The 26,855-nt window shown below is 44.4% G+C and overlaps 3 protein-coding genes across 7 annotated transcripts in view; all 3 read left to right on the forward strand.

Moving 5' to 3' along the window:
- fam76b (family with sequence similarity 76 member B) overlaps nucleotides 1–168 on the forward strand; it is a 16,608-nt gene extending 16,440 nt beyond the window's left edge. For all 4 annotated transcript variants that reach the window (XM_062988840.1, XM_062988837.1, XM_062988839.1 and 1 more), the window contains one exon: nucleotides 1–168. This exon is cut by the window's left edge and continues 556 nt beyond it. The gene's annotated coding sequence lies outside the window, so the exon portion shown is untranslated.
- Nucleotides 169–2,753: 2,585 nt separating this feature from the next.
- cwc15 (CWC15 spliceosome associated protein homolog) lies at nucleotides 2,754–5,793 on the forward strand. Its single transcript, XM_062988641.1, has 7 exons — nucleotides 2,754–2,798; nucleotides 3,574–3,714; nucleotides 3,836–3,939; nucleotides 4,341–4,444; nucleotides 4,967–5,074; nucleotides 5,231–5,364; nucleotides 5,549–5,793. The coding sequence occupies exons 2-7, from the start codon at nucleotides 3,584–3,586 to the stop codon at nucleotides 5,676–5,678; spliced, it is 711 nt and encodes a 236-aa protein (XP_062844711.1). The 5' UTR covers nucleotides 2,754–2,798; nucleotides 3,574–3,583; the 3' UTR covers nucleotides 5,679–5,793.
- A 1,854-nt stretch (nucleotides 5,794–7,647) lies between these two features.
- On the forward strand, nucleotides 7,648–26,467 carry acsl4b (acyl-CoA synthetase long chain family member 4b). Of its 2 annotated transcripts, XM_062988259.1 has the most exons (17): nucleotides 7,648–7,678; nucleotides 7,965–8,032; nucleotides 9,352–9,468; nucleotides 13,285–13,522; nucleotides 13,828–14,005; nucleotides 14,371–14,480; nucleotides 14,602–14,740; nucleotides 14,897–15,047; nucleotides 15,189–15,312; nucleotides 16,971–17,042; nucleotides 17,253–17,392; nucleotides 19,289–19,458; nucleotides 19,590–19,664; nucleotides 19,766–19,960; nucleotides 20,082–20,196; nucleotides 23,939–24,096; nucleotides 24,207–26,467. In XM_062988259.1, exons 4-17 carry the CDS (start codon nucleotides 13,292–13,294, stop codon nucleotides 24,359–24,361), a joined length of 2,013 nt encoding a protein of 670 aa, XP_062844329.1. In that variant the 5' UTR covers nucleotides 7,648–7,678; nucleotides 7,965–8,032; nucleotides 9,352–9,468; nucleotides 13,285–13,291; the 3' UTR covers nucleotides 24,362–26,467. The 2 variants fall into 2 exon arrangements, with proteins under 2 accessions (XP_062844329.1, XP_062844328.1); XM_062988258.1 differs by lacking the exons at nucleotides 7,648–7,678; nucleotides 7,965–8,032 and having other exon boundaries at nucleotides 9,168–9,468.
- Nucleotides 26,468–26,855: the final 388 nt, after the last annotated feature.

The following is a 26,855-nucleotide window of genomic DNA, read 5'->3' on the forward strand; positions in this document are numbered from 1 at the left end:
TTATTTACATTATTCGAACCTTTTAAATGATTTTATCTTGTTTTAAATTTTTTGCTCTTTTTTTCTCTGTATAATGAAACTGTTTGTACTGTGTTGAAACTTTTGTACTTTTTATTTTGTCCTCCACCGCGCGGACGATCAGGAACAATAAATCGACTAAATCCTGAATGTGTGGGAAAGTTTTTAGCATTTATGTTTCCATCACCTACACACCTTGACGTCTCATGAAAGAAGAATTACTATCTGAAACTGAATAATAACTTTGTTCTAATGTTCAAATGGAAGCTTCTGGTGGATAAACTCATGTTTCAGTGGAGACTAATAATTAATAGTGATTTTACATGACTGGGTGATTTTTTTACTGATAATTCCTGTTCATGAAATCAAAGACACTGGGCACCATCACAGCCCTCACACACTCACTCTTTCACACTTAAGTTTCATTTAGAACAGCCACTCCACCTACTGAAATGTTTTGGTGATGTGTGTGTGCATGTCTCACCGCTCCAGAGTGACAAGTTGATTAGTTGCATTGGTTTAGTGTTTTATTACCACTCAAAAACATACCAGTAGGTAACTTCAGTAGTGCACTTGATGTGTTAATGAACAATACTCATACTAAACACTCAGTCATTATGAGGTTAGTGATCTAGTACTACCATGAGTGCCATAGTACCACAAAGTGTTTATTAACATTATTTACCGTGACACAGCAGGATGTGTGGGGACTGCACAGCTTCAGAGTCCTGGGTTCAAAGCTCACGCTGTGAGGACTGTAGCTTTAACACTCATGTGGTTAAGGGCCCTAAAATTAACTGGGATTCTGCTTGTAATGCTAGCTCACACTCTGGACCCACTGTGACCCTGATGAAGTTGGTGTATGTATGTGAATCTATGTAAGTGAAGGTACAGTGTATCACAAAAGTGAGTACACCCCTCACATTTCTGCAAATATTTCATTATATCTTTTCATGGGACAACACTATAGAACTAAAACTTGGATATAACTTAGAGTAGTCAGTGTACAGCTTGTATAGCAGTGTAGATTTACTGTCTTCTGAAAATAACTCAACACACAGCCATTAATGTCTAAATAGCTGCAACATAAGTGAGTACACCCCACAGTGAACATGTCCAAATTGTGCCCAAATGTGTCGTTGTCCCTCCCTGGTGTCATGTGTCAAGGTCCCAGGTGTAAATGGGGAGCAGGGCTGTTAAATTTGGTGTTTTGGGTACAATTCTCTCATACTGGCCACTGGATATTCAACATGGCACCTCATGGCAAAGAACTCTCTGAGGATGTGAGAAATAGAATTGTTGCTCTCCACAAAGATGGCCTGGGCTATAAGAAGATTGCTAACACCCTGAAACTGAGCTACAGCATGGTGGCCAAGGTCATACAGCGGTTTTCCAGGACAGGTTCCACTCGGAACAGGCTTCGCCAGGGTCGACCAAAGAAGTCGAGTCCACGTGTTCGGCGTCATATCCAGAGGTCGGCTTTAAAAAATAGACACATGAGTGCTGCCAGCATCGCTGCAGAGGTTGAAGACGTGGGAGGTCAGCCTGTCAGTGCTCAGACCATACGCCGCACACTGCATCAACTCGGTCTGCATGGTCGTCATCCCAGAAGGAAGCTGACGCACAAGAAAGCCAGCAAACAGTTTGCTGAAGACAAGCAGTCCAAGAACATGGATTACTGGAATGCCCTGTGGTCTGACGAGACCAAGATAAACTTGTTTGGCTCAGATGGTGTCCAGCATGTGTGGCGGCGCCCTGGTGAGAAGTACCAAGACAACTGTATCTTGCCTACAGTCCAGCATGGTGGTGGTAGCATCATGGTCTTGGGCTGCATGAGTGTTGCTGGCACTGGGGAGCTGCAGTTCATTGAGGGAAACATGAATTCCAACATGTACTGTGACATTCTGAAACAGAGCATGATCTCCTCCCTTCGAAAACTGGCAGTTTTCCAACAGGATAACGACCCCAAACACAACCTCCAAGATGACAACTGCCTTGCTGAGGAAGCTGAAGGTAAAGGTGATGGACTAAACCCAATTGAGCACCTGTGGCGCATCCTCAAGTGGAAGGTGGAGGAGTTCAAGGTGTCTAACATCCACCAGCTCCGTGATGTCATCATGGAGGAGCGGAAGAGGATTCCAGTAGCAACCTGTGCAGCTCTGGTGAATTCCATGCCCAGGAGGGTTAAGGCAGTGCTGGATAATAATGGTGGTCACACAAAATATTGACACTTTGGGCACAATTTGGACATGTTCACTGTGGGGTGTACTCACTTATGTTGCAGCTATTTAGACATTAATGGCTGTGTGTCGAGTTATTTTCAGAAGACAGTAAATCTACACTGCTATACAAGCTGTACACTGACTACTCTAAGTTATATCCAAGTTTCATGTCTATAGTGTTGTCCCATGAAAAGATATAATGAAATATTTGCAGAAATGTGAGGGGTGTACTCACTTTTGTGATATACTGTAACTTGTACAGTGTGTGTAGGTCTGTGTAATGTGCAGTAAGGTACACGAGGTGTCGCTGTGCTCTTGACAAAATTAGCCGCGATATTCAATGAAAATGCTTTACAGATGAATTTATAATTTAGATAATTACTTTTTCACACTTTAAACATTTTATATGAAGTTTGTTTAATATTACGAAGTAAATTAAAAAAAGACAGACAGGCGTTTATAACTTTTTTAAAACGCTTTTTAATACGTCTGTGTATTGTCCCTGTGCGGCTTCCGTTTCTGCCGTGGTGGACTCGTTCAATCGGACTGAGAGACTCGGTGAGTTTAATAATCAACCATTTATTTAATCCTTATAGTTCATTATTACATGTTATAGTTTGCAAATGTAATTGCACGTAATTCTTAGAGTGTAATGTAATGTTACAGTACAGGTTGCAAAACCATTTTAATTAACGCTTCGTTTAATAATGAACGCAGCTGGAAAAATAAATAGCGACTATGCTAAGCTAACTTAGCTAACTCGTTAGCATCACAGCTAACAATACTTAGAAGCAATATACAAAAATGATTGATAAAACTAATAACAATTATAAAACTGTCATCTATAAATGGGTTCATAAAAAAGATAATGTTGTAATGTAGCTCATTAAAATGTGCTTTTATATTTTATTTCACCGTTAGCTGATAGCTAACAGTTTACCTCACACTGTGTTTATAAGCTCAGACAAAAATAAAACAGATTAAAATCAGATTTTGGCAGGAATCTAATCAAGTCTGTATATATTTTAATATAATTAAAACCACCCCACAAAACGTGCATCATGCCTGTTCTTCAGCATTAGTGCATGTGAGGGTGAGGGATCTATTAGATGTGATCCTGGTGATCAGGGCCGGATCTACCGTGGATCAAACTGCAGATGATTTGAATCCTGGTGATCAGGTGAATCATCACAACAGACAGAGTATCCAACCCTTCTGTACCAGTCAGAGTGCCCATGCATCTTTTCTCCAAATATTTTTTGAGTGAGAGAGCAAAATGATCACTTATTATTATCATGATTTTGGTGATGAATCTAGTTAATTATCATGTTAGGTGAGCCACAATGACGACAGCAGCACGACCCACGTTTGAACCTGCTCGAGGTGGACGAGGCAAAGGAGAGGGTGATCTGAGCGCACTCTCTAAACAATACTCCAGTAGAGATCTGCCAGGACATACCAAGATCAAATACAGGTAAAGACGTCCGAGTTAAATGCAGGTGAAATACATGTGTGTGTAAAGGGTTGTTTAAAGTGTGTGTGTGTGTGTGTGTGTGTGTGTGTGTGTGTGTGTGTGTGTGTGTGTGTGTGTGTAGACAGCCCACCCAGGATGCCCCTGAAGAGGTTCGCACCCGTGATTTCAGACGTGAGCTGGAGGATAGAGAGCGAGCAATTGTGAAGAGGGACCGAGGAGTCAGAGGTACGAGTAGGAATCTCACCCGAGTATATCCAGTTCCTGCTACACTGGTCTCATCTGCGCTCAGTTTTTAAGTAATAATAGAAGGTTGAGCCACATCAAAATAAAATAATGTATTCTAACACACAGTGATGAAGAGTTCAGTGAAATACTCAGATGATTCAAGTGTCTTTCATGAAAAACGGTACCAACACATTAAAATATATAAGTTGAGTCTTACCTCCATGAACCCGTGAATATGGGGGGTCGACTGTACACAGAGGAGTTACTATGGTGTTTCAGACCAGCAACATTCGGTACTGGAAATGATCAAACTATTCACATCCCATCACACTGGAACCCGTTAGGAACAACAGGTGGATTGTGGAAGTTTATGTGATTATAATGTTCTGTGTTTCCTGTAGAACACACCTCTTCATCTTCATCATCCTCGTCTTCTTCAACCAAACGTCCTCGTCTCGATCAGATTCCTGCCGCTAACCTGGACGCTGATGACCCGCTCACAGACGTACGTACACACAAACACCAGAGTATCCAACCCACCTCACTCACCCCACCTCACTCACCCCACCTCACTCACCCCACCTCACTCACCCCACCTCACTCATTTCCTCAGTCTGTGACCGCAGATGGACAAACTATTCTATTCTAGAAAGGTGGAAACAGACGGACTGACTTTTTTTTTTTAAGACAGACGGACTGACGCTCAGGATTCAGCTTAATTACCTTTATTACAATTTAGAGCAGCCAATCCACCTTTAGTTTGTTTTTGGGAGGTGGGAGCAAACTGTAGAATGCAAACTGAACATGCTTAACCACTCACAGACAGAAGAGGCTCAAACCCAGATATTTAGGACTCACTCTACCAACTGCAGACCTGTATAAAGAGATTGGTGTATTCTCTCTCTCTCCCTGTGTGTGTGTGTGTGTGTGTGTGTGTGTGTGTGTGTGTGTGTGTGTGTGTGTGTGTGTGTGTGTGTGTGTGTGTGTGTGTGTGTGTGTGTGTGTGTGTGTGTGTGTGTGTGTGTAGGATGATGAGGACTCTGACTCTGGATCAGACAGTGATGACGACACCGCCGCCCTGCTGGCTGAACTTGAGAAAATAAAAAAAGAGAGAGCAGAGGAGCAGGAGAAGAAGGTAAAGATGACGAACCAATCACAGCACTCACACACCTGCTAACAGCCAATCAGATTCCTCACATGCCAAACATCGATCAGTCAGTTACATGACCTTACATCAAACTATTATAGATTGGGATGTGTATAAAGTGTGTGTGTGTGTGTGAGTGAGTAGGAGCGTGAGCAGAAGGCGGAGGAGGAAAGAATTCGGATGGAAAACATTCTGAGTGGAAATCCTCTGCTCATCCTAGCAGGACAACAACAACCACCACCACCACAGACACAGAGCACCTTCAGCGTTAAACGCAGGTACACACACACACACACACACACACACACACACATCACACACAGTGTCCAGCTTGGTGTTTTAGATGCTGTTTCTCAGTCTGAAGAGAATCTTTAAGTGATCAAATAGTTTCAGTGATTTATTTTTTCTCATGTCAGTGCATCTGTAAATCATGTATATACTAATCTTGTGTGTGTGTTGTAGGTGGGATGACGATGTCGTATTTAAGAACTGCGCTAAAGGAGTGGATGAGTCTCGGAAGGAGAAACGCTTTATTAACGACACACTGCGCTCTGAATTCCACAAAAAGTTCATGGAGAAATACGTTAAATAGATCAGCCAACCTTTAATCTTGTATTCTCTTTTTATTTAGAGCATTTTTCTTCTGTTTCTTTGATGTGAAGTTGTTGTTTCTGATTATCGACTGTAATTAAAACTGTTTGCTGTAATTATTATGTGTTTTGTTTTTAATAGATTTATTTCGGAAATAGAGGTTTAAATGGTTTGACTGTACGGTTCAGGTTAAAGGTTTACGTTCACTTTTAAGGGATCTTTTTAGGGTTTTAATTCCTCCTGCAGTTATATGATTGAAACACTGGGGATAAAGTTTTTGAATTTGAGTTCAGTGTCAGAAATACACATACAGCACATGTAATGCTTGTACAGTCCACACATTTTAATAATAATGGGCCATTCCAAAAGTTTAATCTAAGTCTAGTGTATTTAGGTACAATGTCCTGCTGCCCACATAGTTTAACATGACTTAACATCCTGACTGATGCTTTGAGTTTTGCTAAAGAATTTTCTACCTCTTTATCCTCCAATACAGAAACAACCAATCGTGCCTGTGTGTGGGCACCCGACTGGTCGATAGCCAGCCGAAACATGAACATGGACCTCAGCAATGGTGGGTCAGTGTATTAAACTGCTGTGCTTAGTCATGAAAAGAACGGAGAGAAGTATAAAAGTGAATAAATTCATGGCTGTTAAATGCTGTAGTGGTTTTCACAGTGTGGATCAGTGGGAATCTTGACTCTATTGTGTGTGTTCAGGTGTGGTGGGGTGTGGATGGAACATGGTGCCCCTGTAATACACTGTTTTCACTTGTTTGGAGCCGTGGGTACATTTTCTAAAGTTCAGCATGTTTATAACAGAACGTGGCTGCATTTCTCTTTTATTATTAAATACAATTCTAATAAATAAGAAGGTTAAATACTGCACCAAAACACAGAGAATAAAATCCCACATGTGAAGCAGCTCTGAGTTCAATCTGTAGCATGAAGCTTGTTTTAGAAGGTTCAAAATCTAACAGCGACACAGTTGTGGTTTAACAAGTATTTTTATTACATATTTGATGGTGTTTACTAAGTTTTTATTTTTTTATTTTTATTTTTTTACCTTGAACACATTGATATTCCTGAAATATTTTTGTCTTTTTCCTCTTTGACCGATTGCAGAATGAGACAGTGAGTCAGACAGCAGCGTTAAACACAGCTTTCACAATCTGCTGTTGAGTAAACAGATTTCATTAGTGTATCAACCACACAACGTGGTGAAAAGTACGTAAACGCCACCGCTAATCAGTAAATGATGCAATTTTAGTCTTGTGTTCAAAGGCAAATGTCTTCAGGTAAAGAAGCTGAAAGCTAACTGATTTTTTTTTTTTCACCTTTCCAACATCAGTTCATTAAATGTGTGCCTTACTTGGCCTGCTCCACTCCAATCCAAAGTGGAAATGTCTAGGAGCAACAACAGCTCAGCTGTAAAGACACTCATAAAACTAAGTGATTATGGCCACTAGCAAAACATCTTTCTATATTTACAGAACTCAGAGGTCCAGAGCTTAACAGCACTTTTTATACTTTTACTATTTTCTCCAATATGTTCAATTCAGCAAATTGTGCATTGAATAATAAAAATAAAAGAATTAAAGTTGTTCCATGCACAGGATGTTTTAATTTATTTTCACCTAGAAAAACGAATAAAACAGTGTTTAACAGGATGACTAAACATTTGCATAAGGTGTTCAAATAGCAGATATTGATGTCAGTATTTTAACCATGCAAATGGAATATTAATACTTAAAAATAAACTTTAACACTGTATATACATATTTTCTTTACTATAAAACATTTTGAATCTCCTCACTGCTGTACAAGAAGTACAGAGGCGCGAAATAGAAGCTGTGTTCCAAACCTCACGACCACCAAACTGTGCACTTATTAGTGCACTACTAAACAGCCATTAGTTTTTTTTTAACACACTACATAGTTATAAGTGTGCGGTTTGGGACAGAACCATTTTACCTCAGAATCGACGAGTAAATGATCAGCGGTAGGAAACGTGTTAAATTGATTATTAATATTTATGTATCTAATTTATCAATAATTTTAATCTACTATCAGATTATTTGTCTCTCTTGTTTTAAGATAAATGTCCAAGTGACAGAAGAATTGGTTTATGGTTTGTAAGATCACATTTAAATGTTGCTATTGTCTGATACCTCAGAGACTAAGCTTATTAGCTGCTAGCTAAAACTGATGTGAATCAGTTCTGACTGAAAATTTAAAGATAAATAGTTTTACTTTAAATTACTTACATTAATATGTTTACATTTCAGGTACTGAATTCTGTTAGCTAGGAAATATAAAGATTTCAGTAAGTGAATTGCAGCTGTTACTAAGCAAGGTAAGTACCAGGATAATCTGTACAAGCATTACATTTACATTTACATTTACATTTGTGGCATTTAAGAAAACGCTTTTATCCAAAGCGACTTACATTACAGTTACAGTATACAGTCTGAGCAACTGAGGGTTAAGGGCCTTGCTCAAGGGCCCAACAGCAGCAACCTGGCAGTGGTGGGGCTTGAACCAGCGACCTTCTGATTACTAGTCCTGTACCTTAACCTCTAGGCTACGGCTTGCATTAGTGAGTATAAATCACATGGAACAGTTGTTTGTTTGCCAAGGTCAAGAAGGAAGACCCAGACTTTCAGCTTTAGATTCAATTTGTTTGGATGATCAGAGGTCTGCTGACAGTCAAGCAGGTTTTAAGTTTTCATGGGCTTAGAAGCTACCTTTACAATGACATGATATAACCCCATAAACTTTAGTGCCAAAAACAGCAAAACCTGGATGAGCTGTGCTGAGTGGAGTGGGTGAAAGGTCCAGAGGATCATTAATGATTGTTAATGCAGCTGATTGAGGTAATAATAGCTCAGAGACACAGAACCACATATTACCTAAGCTGTCTGTGTATTTTTGGTTCAGCAACACGATAAACTTATGAAAGAACTTAAATGAAAGCTTTTAAAAGAAAAATATGTTTCAATCCTTTAGATTTAGAACCAGAACAGTAAAGCAGAAATGTAAAATCTCTGGGCTTGTCAGAGTTTTGTGACATAACGTAATTGTGGACAGGAAGAGGTTACGTCTGTGTGTGTGTGTGTGTGTGTGTGTGTGTGTGTGTGTGTGTGTGTGTGTGTGTGTGTGTGTGTGTGTGTGTGTGTGTGTGTGAGAGAGAGTGTGTGTGTGTGTGTGAGTCAGCTGTGAGTAACTGTACTCAGTGTTCTGACTTTATGATGCGGTTTCCAGTCTGTGTTTGTGTAAGAGTGAAAGATCAGGAAGAAAGAAAAAAGCCAAACAGACAGAAATAAAGGAGAGAGAGAGAGAGAGAGAGAGAGAGAGAGAGAGAGAATGTTTATTACTGACTGCATACATGTTTAACTGCAGCTGTGTGCTTTTGCATGCACAACCCTGTTGGTTGTGTGGGGTGAGTATTGTTTTTGGGGATCAGTGTACCTACCCCTGACTGTAATCTGACCCAGAGGAAATACATCCTGCTCTGTGATTGGCTGAATCCATGCTGGGAGGAGACTCGCAATAATGTTTTGACTGAAGAGAGAGAGAGAGAGAGAGAGAGCGAGAGAGAGAGAGAGAGGAGTATATATGCCTGTTGGTGTGTGTGCATTTATATATATATATGTGTGTGTGTGTGTATTTTAGGGAGAAGAAGGGGGAAAGTAAAAAGGGGAAGAGAGAGAGAGAGAAAAGAGAAAAGAGAAAAGAGAAAAGCTCGGCCTGGTTCCTCTGTCAGAGAGAGATTTCTGAGATCCGGTGCAGGTAAGAACAACAGCATAACACCTCTGTTTGTGTTAATGTTCATGTACGTGTGTGTGTGTGTGTGTGTGTGTGTGAATGTGTGTGTAGTGAAGGTTCTACATCTGCCATGCTGTACCAGACGTGCTGCTGGAACGCACACATGGCGTGTCTGTTAGGCTAGTGTGCATGTGTGCCGTGTGTGTAACTGTAGCATACAGGTGCTAAACTAAATAACAGAAAACTACTCAAAAATACAAACAACGTGGCAGTAAACAGGATCAGGACCAGTCTGGTGTTCGGTGGTAATAGGTGTGGTACATTAGGATAGATTTCTCCGTGTGTATAAGATTTAAACATGTGTTTTTGTCATTCTGAAATATGGGAGCACATTCAACAAAGTGTTTTTACTCAGACGGGCACCTGGTCACCTAACCCTAACCCCACCACCACCAAGTTGCCACTGTTGGGCCCCTGAGCAAGGCCCTTAACCCTCAATTGCTCATTGTGTAAGTCGCTTTGGATAAAAGCGTCTGCTAAATGCTGAAAATGTCAATGTAAATGGTCTTGTTAAATTGGCACATTCGTTGGCAGATTCTGCTCGTATCATTAAAGTTTCACCCCCGTACAGCTGCAGCAAAGCGCTGTTGGTTAGAAAGAATCATTTAGATGTATCCATCCATTTTACTTTATTCAGCTGTTCCTGGGTTCAGATTTCATTCTCCTCTCATACGAAAGGCGTGTGAATAGCCATGCTTTATAGACCTTTTGAAACTCCAACATGTACAATTTTTGTAATAAAGCTGTTTATTCTGTCTGTGGGTATTGTTTGGGGTGTTTATTTACGATCCTGCACCCACTGTTCCACTTTACTGATGCTGTTTGCATTTATTATCATTCATACATTTAATTTTGGGACTAAAATTCATTTATTATGGAACTTTGTTAGTTGTCTCATGCTGTTTTATTTGGGCTAATGGATTTACATGTATGTTTGGGTTTATCATTCATTCCCTTTTTATGTGGTGTTTGTTATTATGTGCAACACCTTTACTGTGTGTGTGTGTGTGTGTGTGTGTGTGTGTGTGTTGTTTCTATACACACATCTGTCTGATTACAGTACATGATGTTTATTTGATCTGGACTTGTTGAACATCCACATGCTAACTCTCATTATTAGTGATGTCTGTGTCTCTCTTTATCTACACAGGTTTCCTACAGCTACTGTCATTTCTTACCCCTTTCCAAGAACAAGCAGAAGGTGGATTGGCTGCTTTAATTAAATTGGCCCTAGGTGTAAGTGAGTGAATAGATTAGTGGCTAATGCTCTGGGGATGAACTGGCACCCTGTTGACCCCTGAGGTCTGTTTTGCATCACGTTTTAAATGACATGCAGGTTATAAGAGTTTAAAAATTCTATAAATTATTAAAGTACTGTTAGTATTTCTGACCTAATGTAATTAAATATCATTTAAAGTGCAGCACATGTATACTGTACCAGCTAACCGGAGATTCACTTATAGTTCACTGCTTAAGGAAACATGATGTGTAATTTTAGTCTATGTGGGAAATAAGTCAACATCAAATTATTCACTGTTTATCAGGGTTACTCACACTGATATCAGATGAAACGGAAGTGTTTATCAGATTAATAGTGAGACTCAAGTAAGAGATTGGTTAGCATTTTTTGCTGGTTTTTACTCTGAAAGAAAACTACTGATCTGTATCAAGAAATTACACAACAAGCAGACTGACTGATTGTACGTCTTTAAAATGTCATAGAAAGAAATGTCAGTTTTTAGAAGCTACAAAAATAAGGTGCTCGAATTCTAATTCAGGTAAAGAGGATCTTACAGGAAGAAAGATGGTGTTAGACTAAACTTCTATGGAAATGTTGGAAACATATATCTGATCAGATCATTTCATTCTTTACTGTCTTTCATTATCCAAGAGAACAGTTCAGGCCTGAACGCTTAACCTCTACAGTGACCTTACATGGACCATTGAGTCTGTTACTCTACACACACTGCAGCAGTGTTACCTGCCGTTGCTCAAATGACTGTTCCCAGTCAAGACTGTTCAGCTAGTGCTGCTTAATAACACAGATATAATAAGCTACTTAATATAATTGTAATTAATTAATGTTACTCATCAGTAGCTCGTGTTCTGTGTTTTAACACACATACATTATAATAAACCTAGTGGATAGTATAGTGCACTATATATGCACTAATATTAGTTATATATGCAGTAAGAAGTAGGTTAAAGGGAGCTGCTGTTCATCACTGGCTCCTCCTGGATCAATACTGTTATAATACAAGGTCATTAACCAAACTGATCATGAGTCCCTGCTGTGTTCATAACATCCGCTCCAGTTCATGTTCCAATCACCGACCTAATTGACCTCATGTTGTTAGTGGTGGTTCGGAATCTAAACTTGATAAACATGGACTCAGGTGTAGAACAGAGCATTGTAATCAGATTATAAACTCATACAAATTGAGCAGATTTTCATATGGAAATAAAAGAACTGGCATGTTTGGAACAGTGGGGTGTGTTGTACTGCTTCCTGCTCACCTCATTGTCATTTAAGTATCAAGCAGCCACAGTTACTGTAATAATACTGCTAACCTATTCAGAGTGTGTGTGTGTGTGTGTGTGTGTTACAGAGTGGTTTGTCCGGTTTGGTGGGTGTGTGTGGGTTTTCACTTTGTTTGTTTACCTACAGATCATGCTGTGTAGCTTCAGAAAATATTTACCCAAAATCCAGTAATCATGAAAATGCATATTAATGCACATTGTGTGTGTGTGTGTGTGTGTGTGTGTGTGTGTGTGGTTTTCTTTATGTTCTGCATTGTGAAACTTTGAAACTTCCTCGTTTGAAATAGTTCATGGATGTTTGGTGTAATAGTGTAATATCACTGGTCAAACTGGTCCAGTGACATCATAATTTCTAAATCCAGCAGGACTACTGATCCAGTTTTTAAATAAAAGTATTTTGTGTGTTACCCTCTGGCATAACACAACCTTTAACTTTAAAGTAATTAATACAAAATAGCACATAAAACATGCGGATCCAGTCGTTGTGTCTCTATAGTTAAACATTACAGCAGTGTTACTGAGGTTTATTCAGTCTTGCTGTATCGGGAGCACAGTGTTACATCACATGGAGCTGCGCCACGGTTCAGCTCTGTTGCTCTGTGGTTCCAACATCCTGAACTGTTCCGTATTTGAATGATGGCACAGCAGCGTGAGTCTCAACACCGTCTGCAGCTCTGACACCAAATGCACTTTTCTTTCACTGCTGTTAATTATAATGAAATCTTTATTAGGATTGATGATTTCTGAATAGTGGACTCAGCGTTTACTTTGCTAGCAGGAGCGTACGTTTAACATACAGCCTTTCAGTCACCACAGAGCTCGATGACTTTAAACATGACAGTGTTATATGAATAAGCATGAGGTAATGAAGAGCAGTTTGTTTAGGCTGGTACACCAGTTTCACTCACAAGTTCTTTTGTGCTGAATGAGAGTCAAATTGCAGCTGAATCCTGAGACCCTTCTGTGTCTGACCTCTGTTTTTCATTCATTCCCACACACACACACACACACACACACACTCACTCACTCACTCACTCAGACAGAGGGAATTTCCTCACTGTGTGTGTGTGGGTGTTTGATTCTAATAACAGTGATGAGTAAATATTTGGACGTCACATAGTTCCGGAGGTTTCTCTGTAAACCAGGTGTTTCTCAGTTTTACATCTGATTCGTGAGTCATTATGGTATCACCCTATTTTACAGTAAATATCCCTACATGGTGTGTGTGTGTGTTTACAGTAGTGTGATGGCGGCTGAGTGTGTGCGAGCACGCAGTGTGTCGGGACGTCCCGAGGGCCCGTACCGGGCGGTGCAGTGTGTGGACTCTCTGGTGCAGCAGGAGTTTGAGGGAGTGGATACGCTGGATAAACTGTTCCGATATGCAGTGAACAAATACACACCGACACCCTGTGTAGGGAGCAGGGAGATCCTCTCTAAAGAGAATGAGACACAGGCCGACAGGAAGGTCTACCAGAAGGTCATCAGGAAATTATAATTATTAATCAGAGTACAGTAAATGTGTCTTCAAAATCCACTAAATCTACACTGTCATTTATTCTTTTTTATCTATTCATCTACTTATTTATTCAAGGTTCCTAAACTTATTACAGTAGAACCACTGATCCAAAGTTCTGATACTGACTGTATGATGTTTATATATCATTTAAAATCTTATCATTTATTAACATATAACTACCAGTGAAAGACTGGATCAAGCAACCACTGAGCAAATAAAAACATCAACAACACTCCTGACAGTCACCTCTGTATGTGTGTGTGTAGCTGGTGCTGGGTGAGTACAAATGGAAGTCGTATAAGGAAGTAGATCATCAGGTGAACCAGCTGGGCAGTGGACTGGCCGCTTTGGGTCAGAAACCTCGTGACTCCATCGCCATCTTCTGTGAGACCAGAGAGGAGTGGATGATTACTGCTCAGGCCTGCTTCAGATACAACTACCCCTGTATGTACACACACACACACACACACACACAGTAGTTTGTAATGTAGTAAATGTTATTTTAGGTTGTTTGTCAGCTCCGGTGAGTCCAGGGTGCTTTGTTTTGAGATTTTTGCTCATTTGGAAATTAGCTGCAGTACTTTTACCTGCAGATCAAACACACACTGGTTTAATATATCTACCTTTATATAATCCACCTACTATATTATGGCTTTATGGATGTAAGTTATTTTATTTAACTGTTTATATTTGTGGTGGAGTGTAAAAGCACTTCTTCATAGTGACACAAAATTATAGAGAATGTTTAGTCTGTTGTGTGTTTCACTTTGTATGTGTGTGTGTGTGTGTGTGTGTGTGTGTGTGTGTAGTGGTGACACTTTATGCCACACTCGGTGAGGATGCTGTAGCATTTGGTTTAAATCAGTGTGGTGCCACACACCTCATCACCAGCAAAGAGCTGCTACAGACCAAACTAAAGGTACACACACACACACACACACACATACACACACACACACACACACACACACACACACACTCATTCAAACAACATTCAACATGCTGATACACTCTTATACCCATCGTGTGTGTACACACAGGCGGTGCTGGTGGATGTTTCAGGTCTGAAGCATGTCATCTATGCAGGCAGTGGAAGTGTGAATGTACAAGATTACCCACAATCCCTCAGTATTCACAGTATGCAAGAAGTCATGGAGCTGGGAGCCAAACCTGAGAACTGTAAATATAAACACACACACACACATGTATATATACACATATACACATTCCTGAAATAAAGTCAGTAAGGAAGCACAGAGCCGTGCTGACTGACATGTTCATGTTCCTCCTGCTCTGCTCTGCTCTGAACTGACTGGTTAAATGTCTCTGTATCAGTGAGTGCACGGTGTGACGCTCCGTCAGCCTCTGATGTAGCAGTAGTGATGTACACCAGTGGATCTACAGGTCGTCCTAAAGGAGTGGTGATGCTGCACAGTAACCTCATCTCAGGGATGGCAGGCCAGTGCCAGCGGATCCCAGAACTCGGGTCAGGCAGTCACAGTACAGAACGTAACCCATTCATCAGAACATCCAGATTTATATTCATTATAATGCTTACTTAGTGTGTGTGTGTGTGTGTGTGTGTGCGTGTGCGTGTATGTGTGTGTGTGTGTGTGTGTGTGTTTAGACCTCAGGACACGTATGTCGGGTATCTCCCGTTGGCGCATGTACTGGAACTAACAGCAGAACTGTCGTGTCTGAGTCACGGCTGCAGGATTGGATATTCCTCACCACACACATTATCAGACCAGGTAACACACACACACACACACACACATTATCAGACCAGGTAACACACACACACACACAAACACACACTATCAGACCAGGTAACACACACACACACACACAGTATCAGACCAGGTAACACACACACACACACACTATCAGACCAGGTAACACACACACACACACACACACACACTACCAGACCAGGTAACACACACACACACACACACACACACTATCAGACCAGGTAACACACACACACACACTATCAGACCAGGTAACACACACACACTATCAGACCAGGTAACACACACACACACACACACACACACACACACACACACACACACACACTACCAGACCAGGTAACACACACACACACACACACTATCAGACCAGGTAACACACACACACACACTATCAGACCAGGTAACACACACACACACACACACACACTATCAGACCAGGTAACACACACACACACACACACACACACACACACACACTATCAGACCAGGTAACACACACACACACACACACACACACACACTATCAGACCAGGTAACACACACACACACACTATCAGACCAGGTAACACACACACACACACTATCAGACCAGGTAACACACACACACACACACACACACACACTATCAGACCAGGTAACACACACACACACACACACTATCAGACCAGGTAACACACACACACACACACACACACTATCAGACCAGGTAACACACACACACACACACACACACACACACACACTATCAGACCAGGTAACACACACACACACACACACACACACACACACACTATCAGACCAGGTAACACACACACACACTATCAGACCAGGTAACACACACACACACTACCAGACCAGGTAACACACACACACACACACACACACACACACACACTATCAGACCAGGTAACACACACACACACACACACACACTATCAGACCAGGTAACACACACACACACACACACACACACTACCAGACCAGGTAACACACACACACACACACACACACTATCAGACCAGGTAACACACACACACACACACACACACACTACCAGACCAGGTAACACACACACACACACACACACTATCAGACCAGGTAACACACACACACACTACCAGACCAGGTAACACACACACACACACACACTACCAGACCAGGTAACACACACACACACACACACACACACACACACTATCAGACCAGGTAACACACACACACACACACACACACACTATCAGACCAGGTAACACACACACACACACACACACACACTACCAGACCAGGTAACACACACACACACACACACTACCAGACCAGGTAACACACACACACACACACACACACACACACACACTATCAGACCAGGTAACACACACACACACACACACACTACCAGACCAGGTAACACACACACAGAGTGAATCAGGACACATACAGTTTATGTCTAAGACCAGAGAGGGGCTCGTTAAACACACTGTCTGATTGGTCAGTACACGAATAGGGAGGGGCATAATTCCATATTTCCACTACTCAGTTGTACTTGTAATTGTGTTGTGTGTTTAATGAATATAAAATATAATAATTATGAGATGTACATGTGTGTGTGTATCTGGTTCTAATCCAGCAGTTTGATGTTTGTGTGTGTTCAGTCTAGTAAGATAAAGAAAGGCAGTAAGGGAGACTGCTCCGTACTCAATCCCACCCTGATCGCTGCTGTTCCAGTAAGAAACTCAACACACTCACACACACACACTCTCTCTCACACACACACACACACTTACAGTAAATCCTCCCATAAGAATCTTCATGCACTCAACATTTTACACTCTATTATCTATTTCCCTTCCTCTTTTCCCTCTCAGTTCTCTCACTTATTTATTGTTGTGTGTGTGTGTGTGTGTGTGTGTGTGTGTGTGTGTGTGTGTGTGTAGGAGATTATGGACCGGATCTATAAGAGTGTAATGGGTAAGGTGGGAGAGATGAGTGCTATACAGAGGACGCTCTTCACTCTTGCCTACAAGTACAAACTGCAGCAGGTGGAGCGCGGAGCTGACACACCCATCTGTAACGCGTACGTTTCATTACTTTATACAGAAAGTATTCACACCCTTCACTGTAAAACTTAAAATGTTGGCTTTAATGATCCTTAAGACGTGTCCAGAACTCAATTAAATCCACCTGCTGCAATCTGAATTGATAGGATATACAGTGTATCACAAAAGTAAGTACACCCCTCACATTTCTGCAAATATTTCATTATATCTTTTCATGGGACAACACTATAGACATGAAACTTGGATGTAACTTAGAGTAGTCAGTGTACAGCTTGTATAGCAGTGTAGATTTACTGTCTTCTGAAAATAACTCAACACACAGCCATTAATGTCTAAATAGCTGCAACATAAGTGAGTACACCCCACAGTGAACATGTCCAAATTGTGCCCAAATGTGTCGTCGTCCCTCCCTGGTGTCATGTGTCAAGGTCCCAGGTGTAAATGGGGAGCAGGGCTGTTAAATTTGGTGTTTTGGGTACAATTCTCTCATACTGGCCACTGGATATTCAACATGGCACCTCATGGCAAAGAACTCTCTGAGGATGTGAGAAATATAATTGTTGCTCTCCACAAAGATGGCCTGGGCTATAAGAAGATTGCTAACACCCTGAAACTGAGCTACAGCATGGTGGCCAAGGTCATACAGCGGTTTTCCAGGACAGGTTCCACTCGGAACAGGCTTCACCAGGGTCGACCAAAGAAGTTGAGTCCACGTGTTCGGCGTCATATCCAGAGGTTGGCTTTAAAAAATAGACACATGAGTGCTGCCAGCATTGCTGCAGAGGTTGAAGACGTGGGAGGTCAGCCTGTCAGTGCTCAGACCATACGCCGCACACTGCATCAACTCGGTCTGCATGGTCGTCATCCCAGAAGGAAGCTGACGCACAAGAAAGCCCGCAAACAGTTTGCTGAAGACAAGCAGTCCAAGAACATGGATTACTGGAATGCCCTGTGGTCTGACGAGACCAAGATAAACTCGTTTGGCTCAGATGGTGTCCAGCATGTGTGGCGGCGCCCTGGTGAGAAGTACCGAGACAACTGTATCTTGCCTACAGTCAAGCATGGTGGTGGTAGCATCATGGTCTTGGGCTGCATGAGTGCTGCTGGCACTGGGGAGCTGCAGTTCATTGAGGGAAACATGAATTCCAACATGTACTGTGACATTCTGAAACAGAGCATGATCCCCTCCCTTCGAAAACTGGGCCTCATGGCAGTTTTCCAACAGGATAACGACCCCAAACACAACCTCCAAGATGACAACTGCCTTGCTGAGGAAGCTGAAGGTAAAGGTGATGGACTAAACCCAATTGAGCACGTGTGGCGCATCCTCAAGTGGAAGTTGGAGGAGTTCAAGGTGTCTAACATCCACCAGCTCCGTGATGTCATCATGGAGGAGTGGAAGAGGATTCCAGTAGCAACCTGTGCAGCTCTGGTGAATTCCATGCCCAGGAGGGTTAAGGCAGTGCTGGATAATAATGGTGGTCACACAAAATATTGACACTTTGGGCACAATTTGGACATGTTCACTGTGGGGTGTACTCACTTATGTTGCAGCTATTTAGACATTAATGGCTGTGTGTCGAGTTATTTTCAGAAGACAGTAAATCTACACTGCTACACAAGCTGTACACTGACTACTCTAAGTTATATCCAAGTTTTATTTCTATAGTGTTGTCCCATGAAAAGATATAATAAAATATTTGCAGAAATGTGAGGGGTGTACTCACTTTTGTGATACACTGTAGTTTGGAAAGACACACCCGGGTCTATAAGTGCCCCAGATTAATACTGCACAGTCAGGACTAAAAACAAACTCCGAGGAACCGTCTGTGGATCTCTGATCAGATTGTGGTGAGGCATTGATCAGGGTGATGATATAAAATATTATCTAAGGCTTTAAGTGTGTGTTACAGGTTGATGTTTAAGCGAATATCCTCAATACTGGGTGGGTGTGTGAGATTGATGCTGAGTGGTGGAGCTCCTCTCTCATCCGTCACACACCGATTCATCAATATATGTTTCTGCCCCATCGCCATTGGTTACGGCCTGACGGAAACCTGCGGTGCGGGGACAATCTCAGAATGTATGTACACACACACACACACACACACACACAGACTTTACTCAACATCTAGAGTGTAACTGTCACTTCAGCACTGTTCCAACATGTTCATTACATTGTAATTGTGTGTGTGTGTGTGTGTGTGTGTGTAGTCTCTGATTATACCACAGGACGGGTCGGGGCGCCTCTCATCTGCTCTGAACTGAAACTGCGGGACTGGTCTGAAGGTAAAACACTCTCTCTCACACACACACACACACACACACACACACGTGTGAGTTCACTGGTGTCAGAACTGCAGAACAGGAACCTTCTCCCTCTTTCTCAGGTGGGTACACCAGTCAGGACACGCCCCACCCACGGGGCGAGATTTTGATTGGAGGGCCGAACGTTGCCATGGGTTATTACAAGGACGGGGGTGAGGGTGAGAGTGGAGAATTCTGGGTAGACGAGTCCGGGCAGCGCTGGTTCTGTACAGGTGACGTGGGAGAGGTGCATCCTGATGGCTGTCTGCAGATAGTAGGTGAGTGACAGCGCTGTCAGCCAATCACAGTGCAGACAGAGATTCCAGCACCCCTGGAGAGGCGGGGCTTCTCCTGAGTGAACGTTACTGATGATGATGATGATATTTGCTTGTGTCTCAGACCGTAAGAAAGATCTGGTGAAGCTACAGGCCGGGGAGTACGTGTCTCTGGCTAAAGTGGAGGCAGCACTGAAGAACTGTCCACTCATCGACAACGTCTGTGCATATGCTAACAGGTAACACACACACACACACACCTGTTCATAATGTAGCTGTATACAGGTGACAGGTTTTTAAGTAGCATCAGGGTGGATGGATGGATGGGAGGGATGGTTGGGTGGGTGGGTGGGTAGATGAGAGAGTAAGTGGGTCGATGGATGGATGGATGGGAGGGATGGTTGGGTGGGTGGATGGATGGATGGGAGGGATGGTTGGGTGGGTGGGTGGGTAGATGAGAGAGTAAGTGGGTGGATGGATGGATGGAGGGATGGTTGGGTGGGTGGGTGGGTAGATGAGAGAGTAAGTGGGTCGATGGATGGATGGATGGGAGGGATGGTTGGGTGGATGGATGGATGGGAGGGATGGTTGGGTGGGTGGATGGATGGATGGGAGGGATGGTTGGGTGGGTGGGTGGGTAGATGAGAGAGTAAGTGGGTGGGTGGATGGATGGATGGGAGGGATGGTTGGGTGGGTGGGTAGATGAGAGAGTAAGTGGGTCGATGGATGGATGGATGGATGGGAGGGGTGGATGGATGGATGGATGGGAGGGATGGTTGGGTGGGTGGGTGGGAGGGATGGTTGGGTGGGTGGGTGGGTAGATGAGAGAGTAAGTGGGTGGATGGATGGATGGGAGGGATGGTTGGGTGGGTGGATGGTTGGGTGGGTGGGTGGGTAGATGAGAGAGTAAGTGGGTGGATGGATGGATGGAGGGATGGTTGGGTGGGTGGGTAGATGAGAGAGTAAGTGGGTGGATGGATGGATGGGAGGGATGGTTGGGTGGGTGGATGGATGAATGGGAGGGGTGGGTGGGTGGGTGGATGGGTAGATGGGAGAGTAAGTGGGTGGATAGATGGATGGGAGGGATGGTTGGGTGGGTGGGTGGATGGATGAATGGGAGGGGTGGGTGGGTGGGTGGATGAATGGGAGGGGTGGGTGGGTGGGTGGATGGGTAGATGGGAGAGTAAGTGGGTGGATAGATGGATGGGAGGGGTGGGTGGGTGGGTGGATGGGTAGATGGGAGAGTAAGTGGGTGGATAGATGGATGGGAGGGATGGTTGGGTGGGTGGATGGATGAATGGGACGGGTGGGTGGGTGGGTGGATGGGTAGATGGGAGAGTAAGTGGGTGGATAGATGGATGGGAGGGATGGTTGGGTGGGTGGATGGATGAATGGGAGGGGTGGGTGGGTGGGTGGATGGGTAGATGGGAGAGTAAGTGGGTGGGTGGATGGATGGATGGGAGGGATGGTTGGGTGGGTGGGTGGGTAGATGGGAGAGTAAGTGGGTGGATGGATGGATGGGAGGGATGGTTGGGTGGGTGGATAGATGGATGGGAGGGATGGTTGGGTGGGTGGGTGGGTAGATGGGAGAGTAAGTGGGTGGATGGATGGATGGGAGGGATGGTTGGGTGGGTGGATGGATGGATGGGAGGGATGGTTGGGTGGGTGGGTGGGTGGATGGGAGAGTAAGTGGGTGGATGGATGGATGGGAGGGATGGTTGGGTGGGTGGGTGGGTAGATGAGAGAGTAAGTGGGTGGATGGATGGATGGGAGGGATGGTTGGGTGGGTGGGTGGGTAGATGAGAGAGTAAGTGGGTGGATGGATGGATGGGAGGGATGGTTGGGTGGGTGGGTAGATGAGAGAGTAAGTGGGTGGATGGATGGATGGGAGGGATGGTTGGGTGGGTGGATGGATGAATGGGAGGGGTGGGTGGGTGGGTGGATGGGTAGATGGGAGAGTAAGTGGGTGGATAGATGGATGGGAGGGATGGTTGGGTGGGTGGGTGGATGGATGAATGGGAGGGGTGGGTGGGTGGGTGGATGAATGGGAGGGGTGGGTGGGTGGGTGGATGGGTAGATGGGAGAGTAAGTGGGTGGATAGATGGATGGGAGGGGTGGGTGGGTGGGTGGATGGGTAGATGGGAGAGTAAGTGGGTGGATAGATGGATGGGAGGGATGGTTGGGTGGGTGGATGGATGAATGGGACGGGTGGGTGGGTGGGTGGATGGGTAGATGGGAGAGTAAGTGGGTGGATAGATGGATGGGAGGGATGGTTGGGTGGGTGGATGGATGAATGGGAGGGGTGGGTGGGTGGGTGGATGGGTAGATGGGAGAGTAAGTGGGTGGGTGGATGGATGGATGGGAGGGATGGTTGGGTGGGTGGGTGGGTAGATGGGAGAGTAAGTGGGTGGATGGATGGATGGGAGGGATGGTTGGGTGGGTGGATAGATGGATGGGAGGGATGGTTGGGTGGGTGGGTGGGTAGATGGGAGAGTAAGTGGGTGGATGGATGGATGGGAGGGATGGTTGGGTGGGTGGATGGATGGATGGGAGGGATGGTTGGGTGGGTGGGTGGGTGGGTAGATGGGAGAGTAAGTGGGTGGATGGATGGATGGGAGGGATATGGTTGGGTGGGTGGATGGATGGATGGGAGGGATGGTTGGGTGGATGGATGGATGAATGGGAGGGGTGGGTGGGTGGGTGGATGGGTAGATGGGAGAGTAAGTGGGTGGTTGGGTGGATGGATGGATGGATGGATGGATGGGTTGGGTGGGTGGGTGGGTGGGTAGATGAGAGAGTAAGTGGGTGGATGGATGAATGGGAGGGATGGTTGGGTGGGTGGATGGATGAATGGGAGGGGTGGGTGGGTGGGTGGATGGGTAGATGGGAGAGTAAGTGGGTGGATGGATGGATGGATGGGATGGATGGGAGGGATGGTTGGGTGGATGGATGGATGGATGGGATGGGATGGTTGGGTGGGTGGGTGGATGGATGGGATGGTTGGGTGGGTGGGTGGGTGGGTAGATGAGAGAGTAAGTGGGTGGGTGGATGGATGGATGGGAGGGATGGTTGGGTGGGATGGATGGGAGGGATGGTTGGGTGGATGGATGGATGGATGGGATGGGATGGTTGGGTGGGTGGGTGGATGGATGGGATGGTTGGGTGGGTGGGTGGGTGGGTAGATGAGAGAGTAAGTGGGTGGGTGGATGGATGGATGGGAGGGATGGTTGGGTGGGTGGGTGGGTAGATGAGAGAGTAAGTGGGTGGATGGATGGATGGGATGGATGGATGGGAGGGATGGATGGGTGGGTGGGTGGGTAGATGAGAGAGTAAGTGGGTGGATGGATGGATGGGAGGGATGGTTGGGTGGGTGGATGGATGGATGGGAGGGATGGTTGGGTGGGTGGGTGGATGGATGGGAGGGATGGTTGGGTGGGTGGGTGGGTAGATGAGAGAGTAAGTGGGTGGATGGATGGATGGGAGGGATGGTTGGGTGGGTGGATGGATGGATGGGAGGGATGGTTGGGTGGGTGGGTGGGTGGATGGGAGAGTAAGTGGGTGGATGGATGGATGGGAGGGATGGTTGGGTGGGTGGGTGGGTAGATGAGAGAGTAAGTGGGTGGATGGATGGATGGGAGGGATGGTTGGGTGGGTGGATGGATGGATGGGAGGGATGGTTGGGTGGGTGGGTGGATGGATGGGAGGGATGGTTGGGTGGGTGGGTGGGTAGATGAGAGAGTAAGTGGGTGGATGGATGGATGGGAGGGATGGTTGGGTGGGTGGATGGATGGATGGGAGGGATGGTTGGGTGGGTGGGTGGGTAGATGAGAGAGTAAGTGGGTGGATGGATGGATGGGAGGGATGGTTGGGTGGGTGGGTGGGTGGATGATAAAACATGTTGATACACATGCTACTCTCAACAATACCAACACATGACCAGCACTGATCTAACCCCTCCCTCTTCTATCTCTGTCCAATCAGCAATCACAACTTTGTTATCAGCTTTGTGGTGCCCAATCAGAAGAGACTGACTGAATTAGCCAATAAAAATGGGATCGAGGGCGAGTGGGAGGAGCTGTGTAATCATGCTCAATTGGAACAGGAAGTCCTAAAAGCCATTAAACAGGCTGCGAACTCAAGTAAGCTCCGCCCTCTAAATCTATACGTTTTTATTGCTTTATTCCTCTTTTTCTCTCAGTCTGATCATATGTGTGTGTGTGTGTGTGTGTGTGTGTGTGTGTGTGTGTAGATAAACTGCAGAGGTTCGAGGTTCCTCTGAAGGTGAGATTAAGCTCTCAGGTTTGGACTCCAGAAACTGGACTGGTTACAGACGCCTTTAAACTGAAGAGGAAAGAGCTGCAGAGACACTATGAGCAGGACATTAACCGCATGTACGGAGCTTAATAACACACACACACACACACACACACACACACACACACACACACACAAGCTAGGAACATACACAACATAAACATGTAAACACAAGCGGGTTCAGCCACACAAGATCCGTGTGATTTATATTTATATTTTCAGCATTTAGCAGACGCCTTTATCCAAAGCGACTTACAGTACAGTTACAGTATACAGTCTGAGCAACTGAGGGTTAAGGGCCTTGCTCAAGGGCCCAACAGCAGCAGCAAGCTAGCAGTGGTGGGGCTTGAACCAGCGACCTTTGGATTACTAGTCCTGTGCCTTAACCACTAGGCTACGGCTTGCCCCTTGATTTAGGATTTTATGTCCTTTTGAAAAATATATTTAAGCACGAGCTGCATTCCAGCGGTGCACAAGGGGGCGCTGTTCATCAGGAATCAGTTTGGGGATTGTGGGTGTTTTTAGCGCTCCTGTAACTACTGAAGATTGGAACCTCTACCGTACTGGAGAGATGCACTCTGGGTCTGCGGACCAGGATGAACGCTCACACTCGCCGGCTCCACGTTCCTGTTTGTGTTTCCACGGTAGCTGTTGTGTTTGTTCCTAGCTGTAGAGTCAGTGAGAGGAGGTGTGTGCTGCCCCCTGCTGGATACTCCTCACTGATCGATCCGCTTTACCGTGTACTGTGTCTTACAGCGTGTTACTCTTATGAGTGTGTATTTATAAAGTGAAGTGCATGAGGGACCAAGTCTGTTACACCACTTTATCCTTATGGGACCAGTAAGAAACCAGCTGCAGAAAGTTCTAGATGTTCAGATTAGTTTCTATAGAAATACCAGCGCTTCAGGACCAGAGTTCCTTTCTCCTCTACACACAGTAACTGATGGGATTTCACACAGATCTATTCAGACCCGCCCATCTTCACATCAGCTTTGTCATTTTTCATTCTTTTTCTGCAATTTTCCACTGTTTCTCCCAATCCAGTCGTATCCAATTCCCCAGTTATCTCTCCTCTACTGCTGCTGCAGACCCTGACTGAGGGGGGTCGCACCTAACGAACGCCCCCTCTGACATGTGTAGCATCTTGTGTAGCATGTGTAGCATGTGTAGCATCTTTTCACCTGCACCGGGCGGGTTCACACAGGGATCAGTATCGCGTATGGAAAGTCACATGATTCACCATCTCTGTGCAGCGCCTCGACCAGCCAGCAGCGGCCGCTGTTGCAGTATTCTCGCCCCCAGACACAGCCACTCACGTCTGTAGGCGCCCGGCTGGCTGATAGCAGACATTTTAGCTGTATCGTAATCTTGGTGAAATAGAAACTGAAGCTTTAAATGAGTGGAATGATTTCAGTAAAATATTTGATGTTTTTAATAAAACGCTGAGTTTGTTGTGTTAGTAAAATCTGCTGGTCGGATGTTTGCAGCTGCGTCAGGAACAGAAACGGAGGAAGAAATGTGGAATTATTTTGGGTTTCGGGGTGTAAACATTAAAATCTGTCCCTTTATTTAACGGCTCAAGCTGTTATTAGATTTTATTATAAATATAATGCTTCAGTGAATAAACTTTGGTTTTACATGAAACCCATGTGGACACAGGGAGAACATGCAAACTTCACACAGAAGGGACCCTGGCTACCCGGCCGGGGAATCAAACCCACGCCCTTCCCACAGCGCCACCATGCTTCTGTCTACATGAAATACGCAACTTAAATGTTTTATTTAATATTAAAGTTGAAGAGACGAGGACCTGGATTTGCGCCACAGCTCCTGACACTCTTTATGAGCAGTTTGGCATGTTCTCCTGGTGTCTGCATGGGTACTCTGGTTTCATTCTTCCTTATGAAAACATGCAGAAGGTGGATTAGCTGCTGTAAATGATCCCTGGCAGTGGACCCACGGGAACCTTTACACACCAACACACACCCACGATCAGTGTACTGAACTGTGAGACGCCACCATGCTAACATGCTAATGATGGGGAGCACTTAGCATTTATGTTAGCATACGTTAGCTCAATGGGTTAAAGACTTGTAAATTTCATTGTTGGTAATTCTACACAAAATCTTTTATTAATGGTTTTTAATGTGATTTTAAAATGTTTTTTAATAAATGATGATTTATATAGAGATTAAAGACTGAGTTTCTTTATTTTCACATGAAGCTCCAGCGCCGCATCGCCAACAGCTTTAGGTCAGCAGGGTTTCTGGACCTTACAGAAATGTCACTGCAGCAACACTCGAGCTGTTCAATAAATGACTGAGGGTTTAAATTATTAATCACTTCATTATTTCTTTTTCATCTTTTGCACTTTATTAAACCACCAACAAGTTTCTGGACATCAAGCAGCCAAACACAAAGCTTTCCTCTAGATTTTGAAAATGACTGTGTCTGGATACTGGCTGATGTTGGCTGAGATTGAATGATAAACCCTGGCTCACAGTATGTGTTCCAGTTCAGGCCAAAGATGGGTTGAATAGACACTTCCCTCCCACAGTCACCCTCCACACCCTTCACCCCACTC

Source organism: Trichomycterus rosablanca, chromosome 26, assembly GCF_030014385.1.
Source record: "Trichomycterus rosablanca isolate fTriRos1 chromosome 26, fTriRos1.hap1, whole genome shotgun sequence".
Lineage (NCBI taxonomy): Eukaryota > Metazoa > Chordata > Actinopteri > Siluriformes > Trichomycteridae > Trichomycterus > Trichomycterus rosablanca.

Bases quoted from the DNA above. Each gene is read 5' to 3' on its own strand.
- cwc15 (XM_062988641.1), top strand. From the start codon at position 3,584: ATGACGACAGCAGCACGACCCACGTTTGAACCTGCTCGAGGTGGACGA. The intron at 4,445-4,966 runs GTACGTACACAC...GTGTGTGTGTAG, and splicing joins CTGATGACCCGCTCACAGAC to GATGATGAGGACTCTGACTC. The intron at 5,365-5,548 runs GTACACACACAC...TGTGTGTTGTAG, and splicing joins ACCTTCAGCGTTAAACGCAG to GTGGGATGACGATGTCGTAT.
- acsl4b (XM_062988258.1), top strand. From the start codon at position 9,329: ATGTGTGTGTGTGTGTATTTTAGGGAGAAGAAGGGGGAAAGTAAAAAG. The intron at 19,665-19,765 runs GTAAAACACTCT...CCTCTTTCTCAG, and splicing joins ACTGCGGGACTGGTCTGAAG to GTGGGTACACCAGTCAGGAC. The intron at 24,097-24,206 runs GTAAGCTCCGCC...GTGTGTGTGTAG, and splicing joins TAAACAGGCTGCGAACTCAA to ATAAACTGCAGAGGTTCGAG.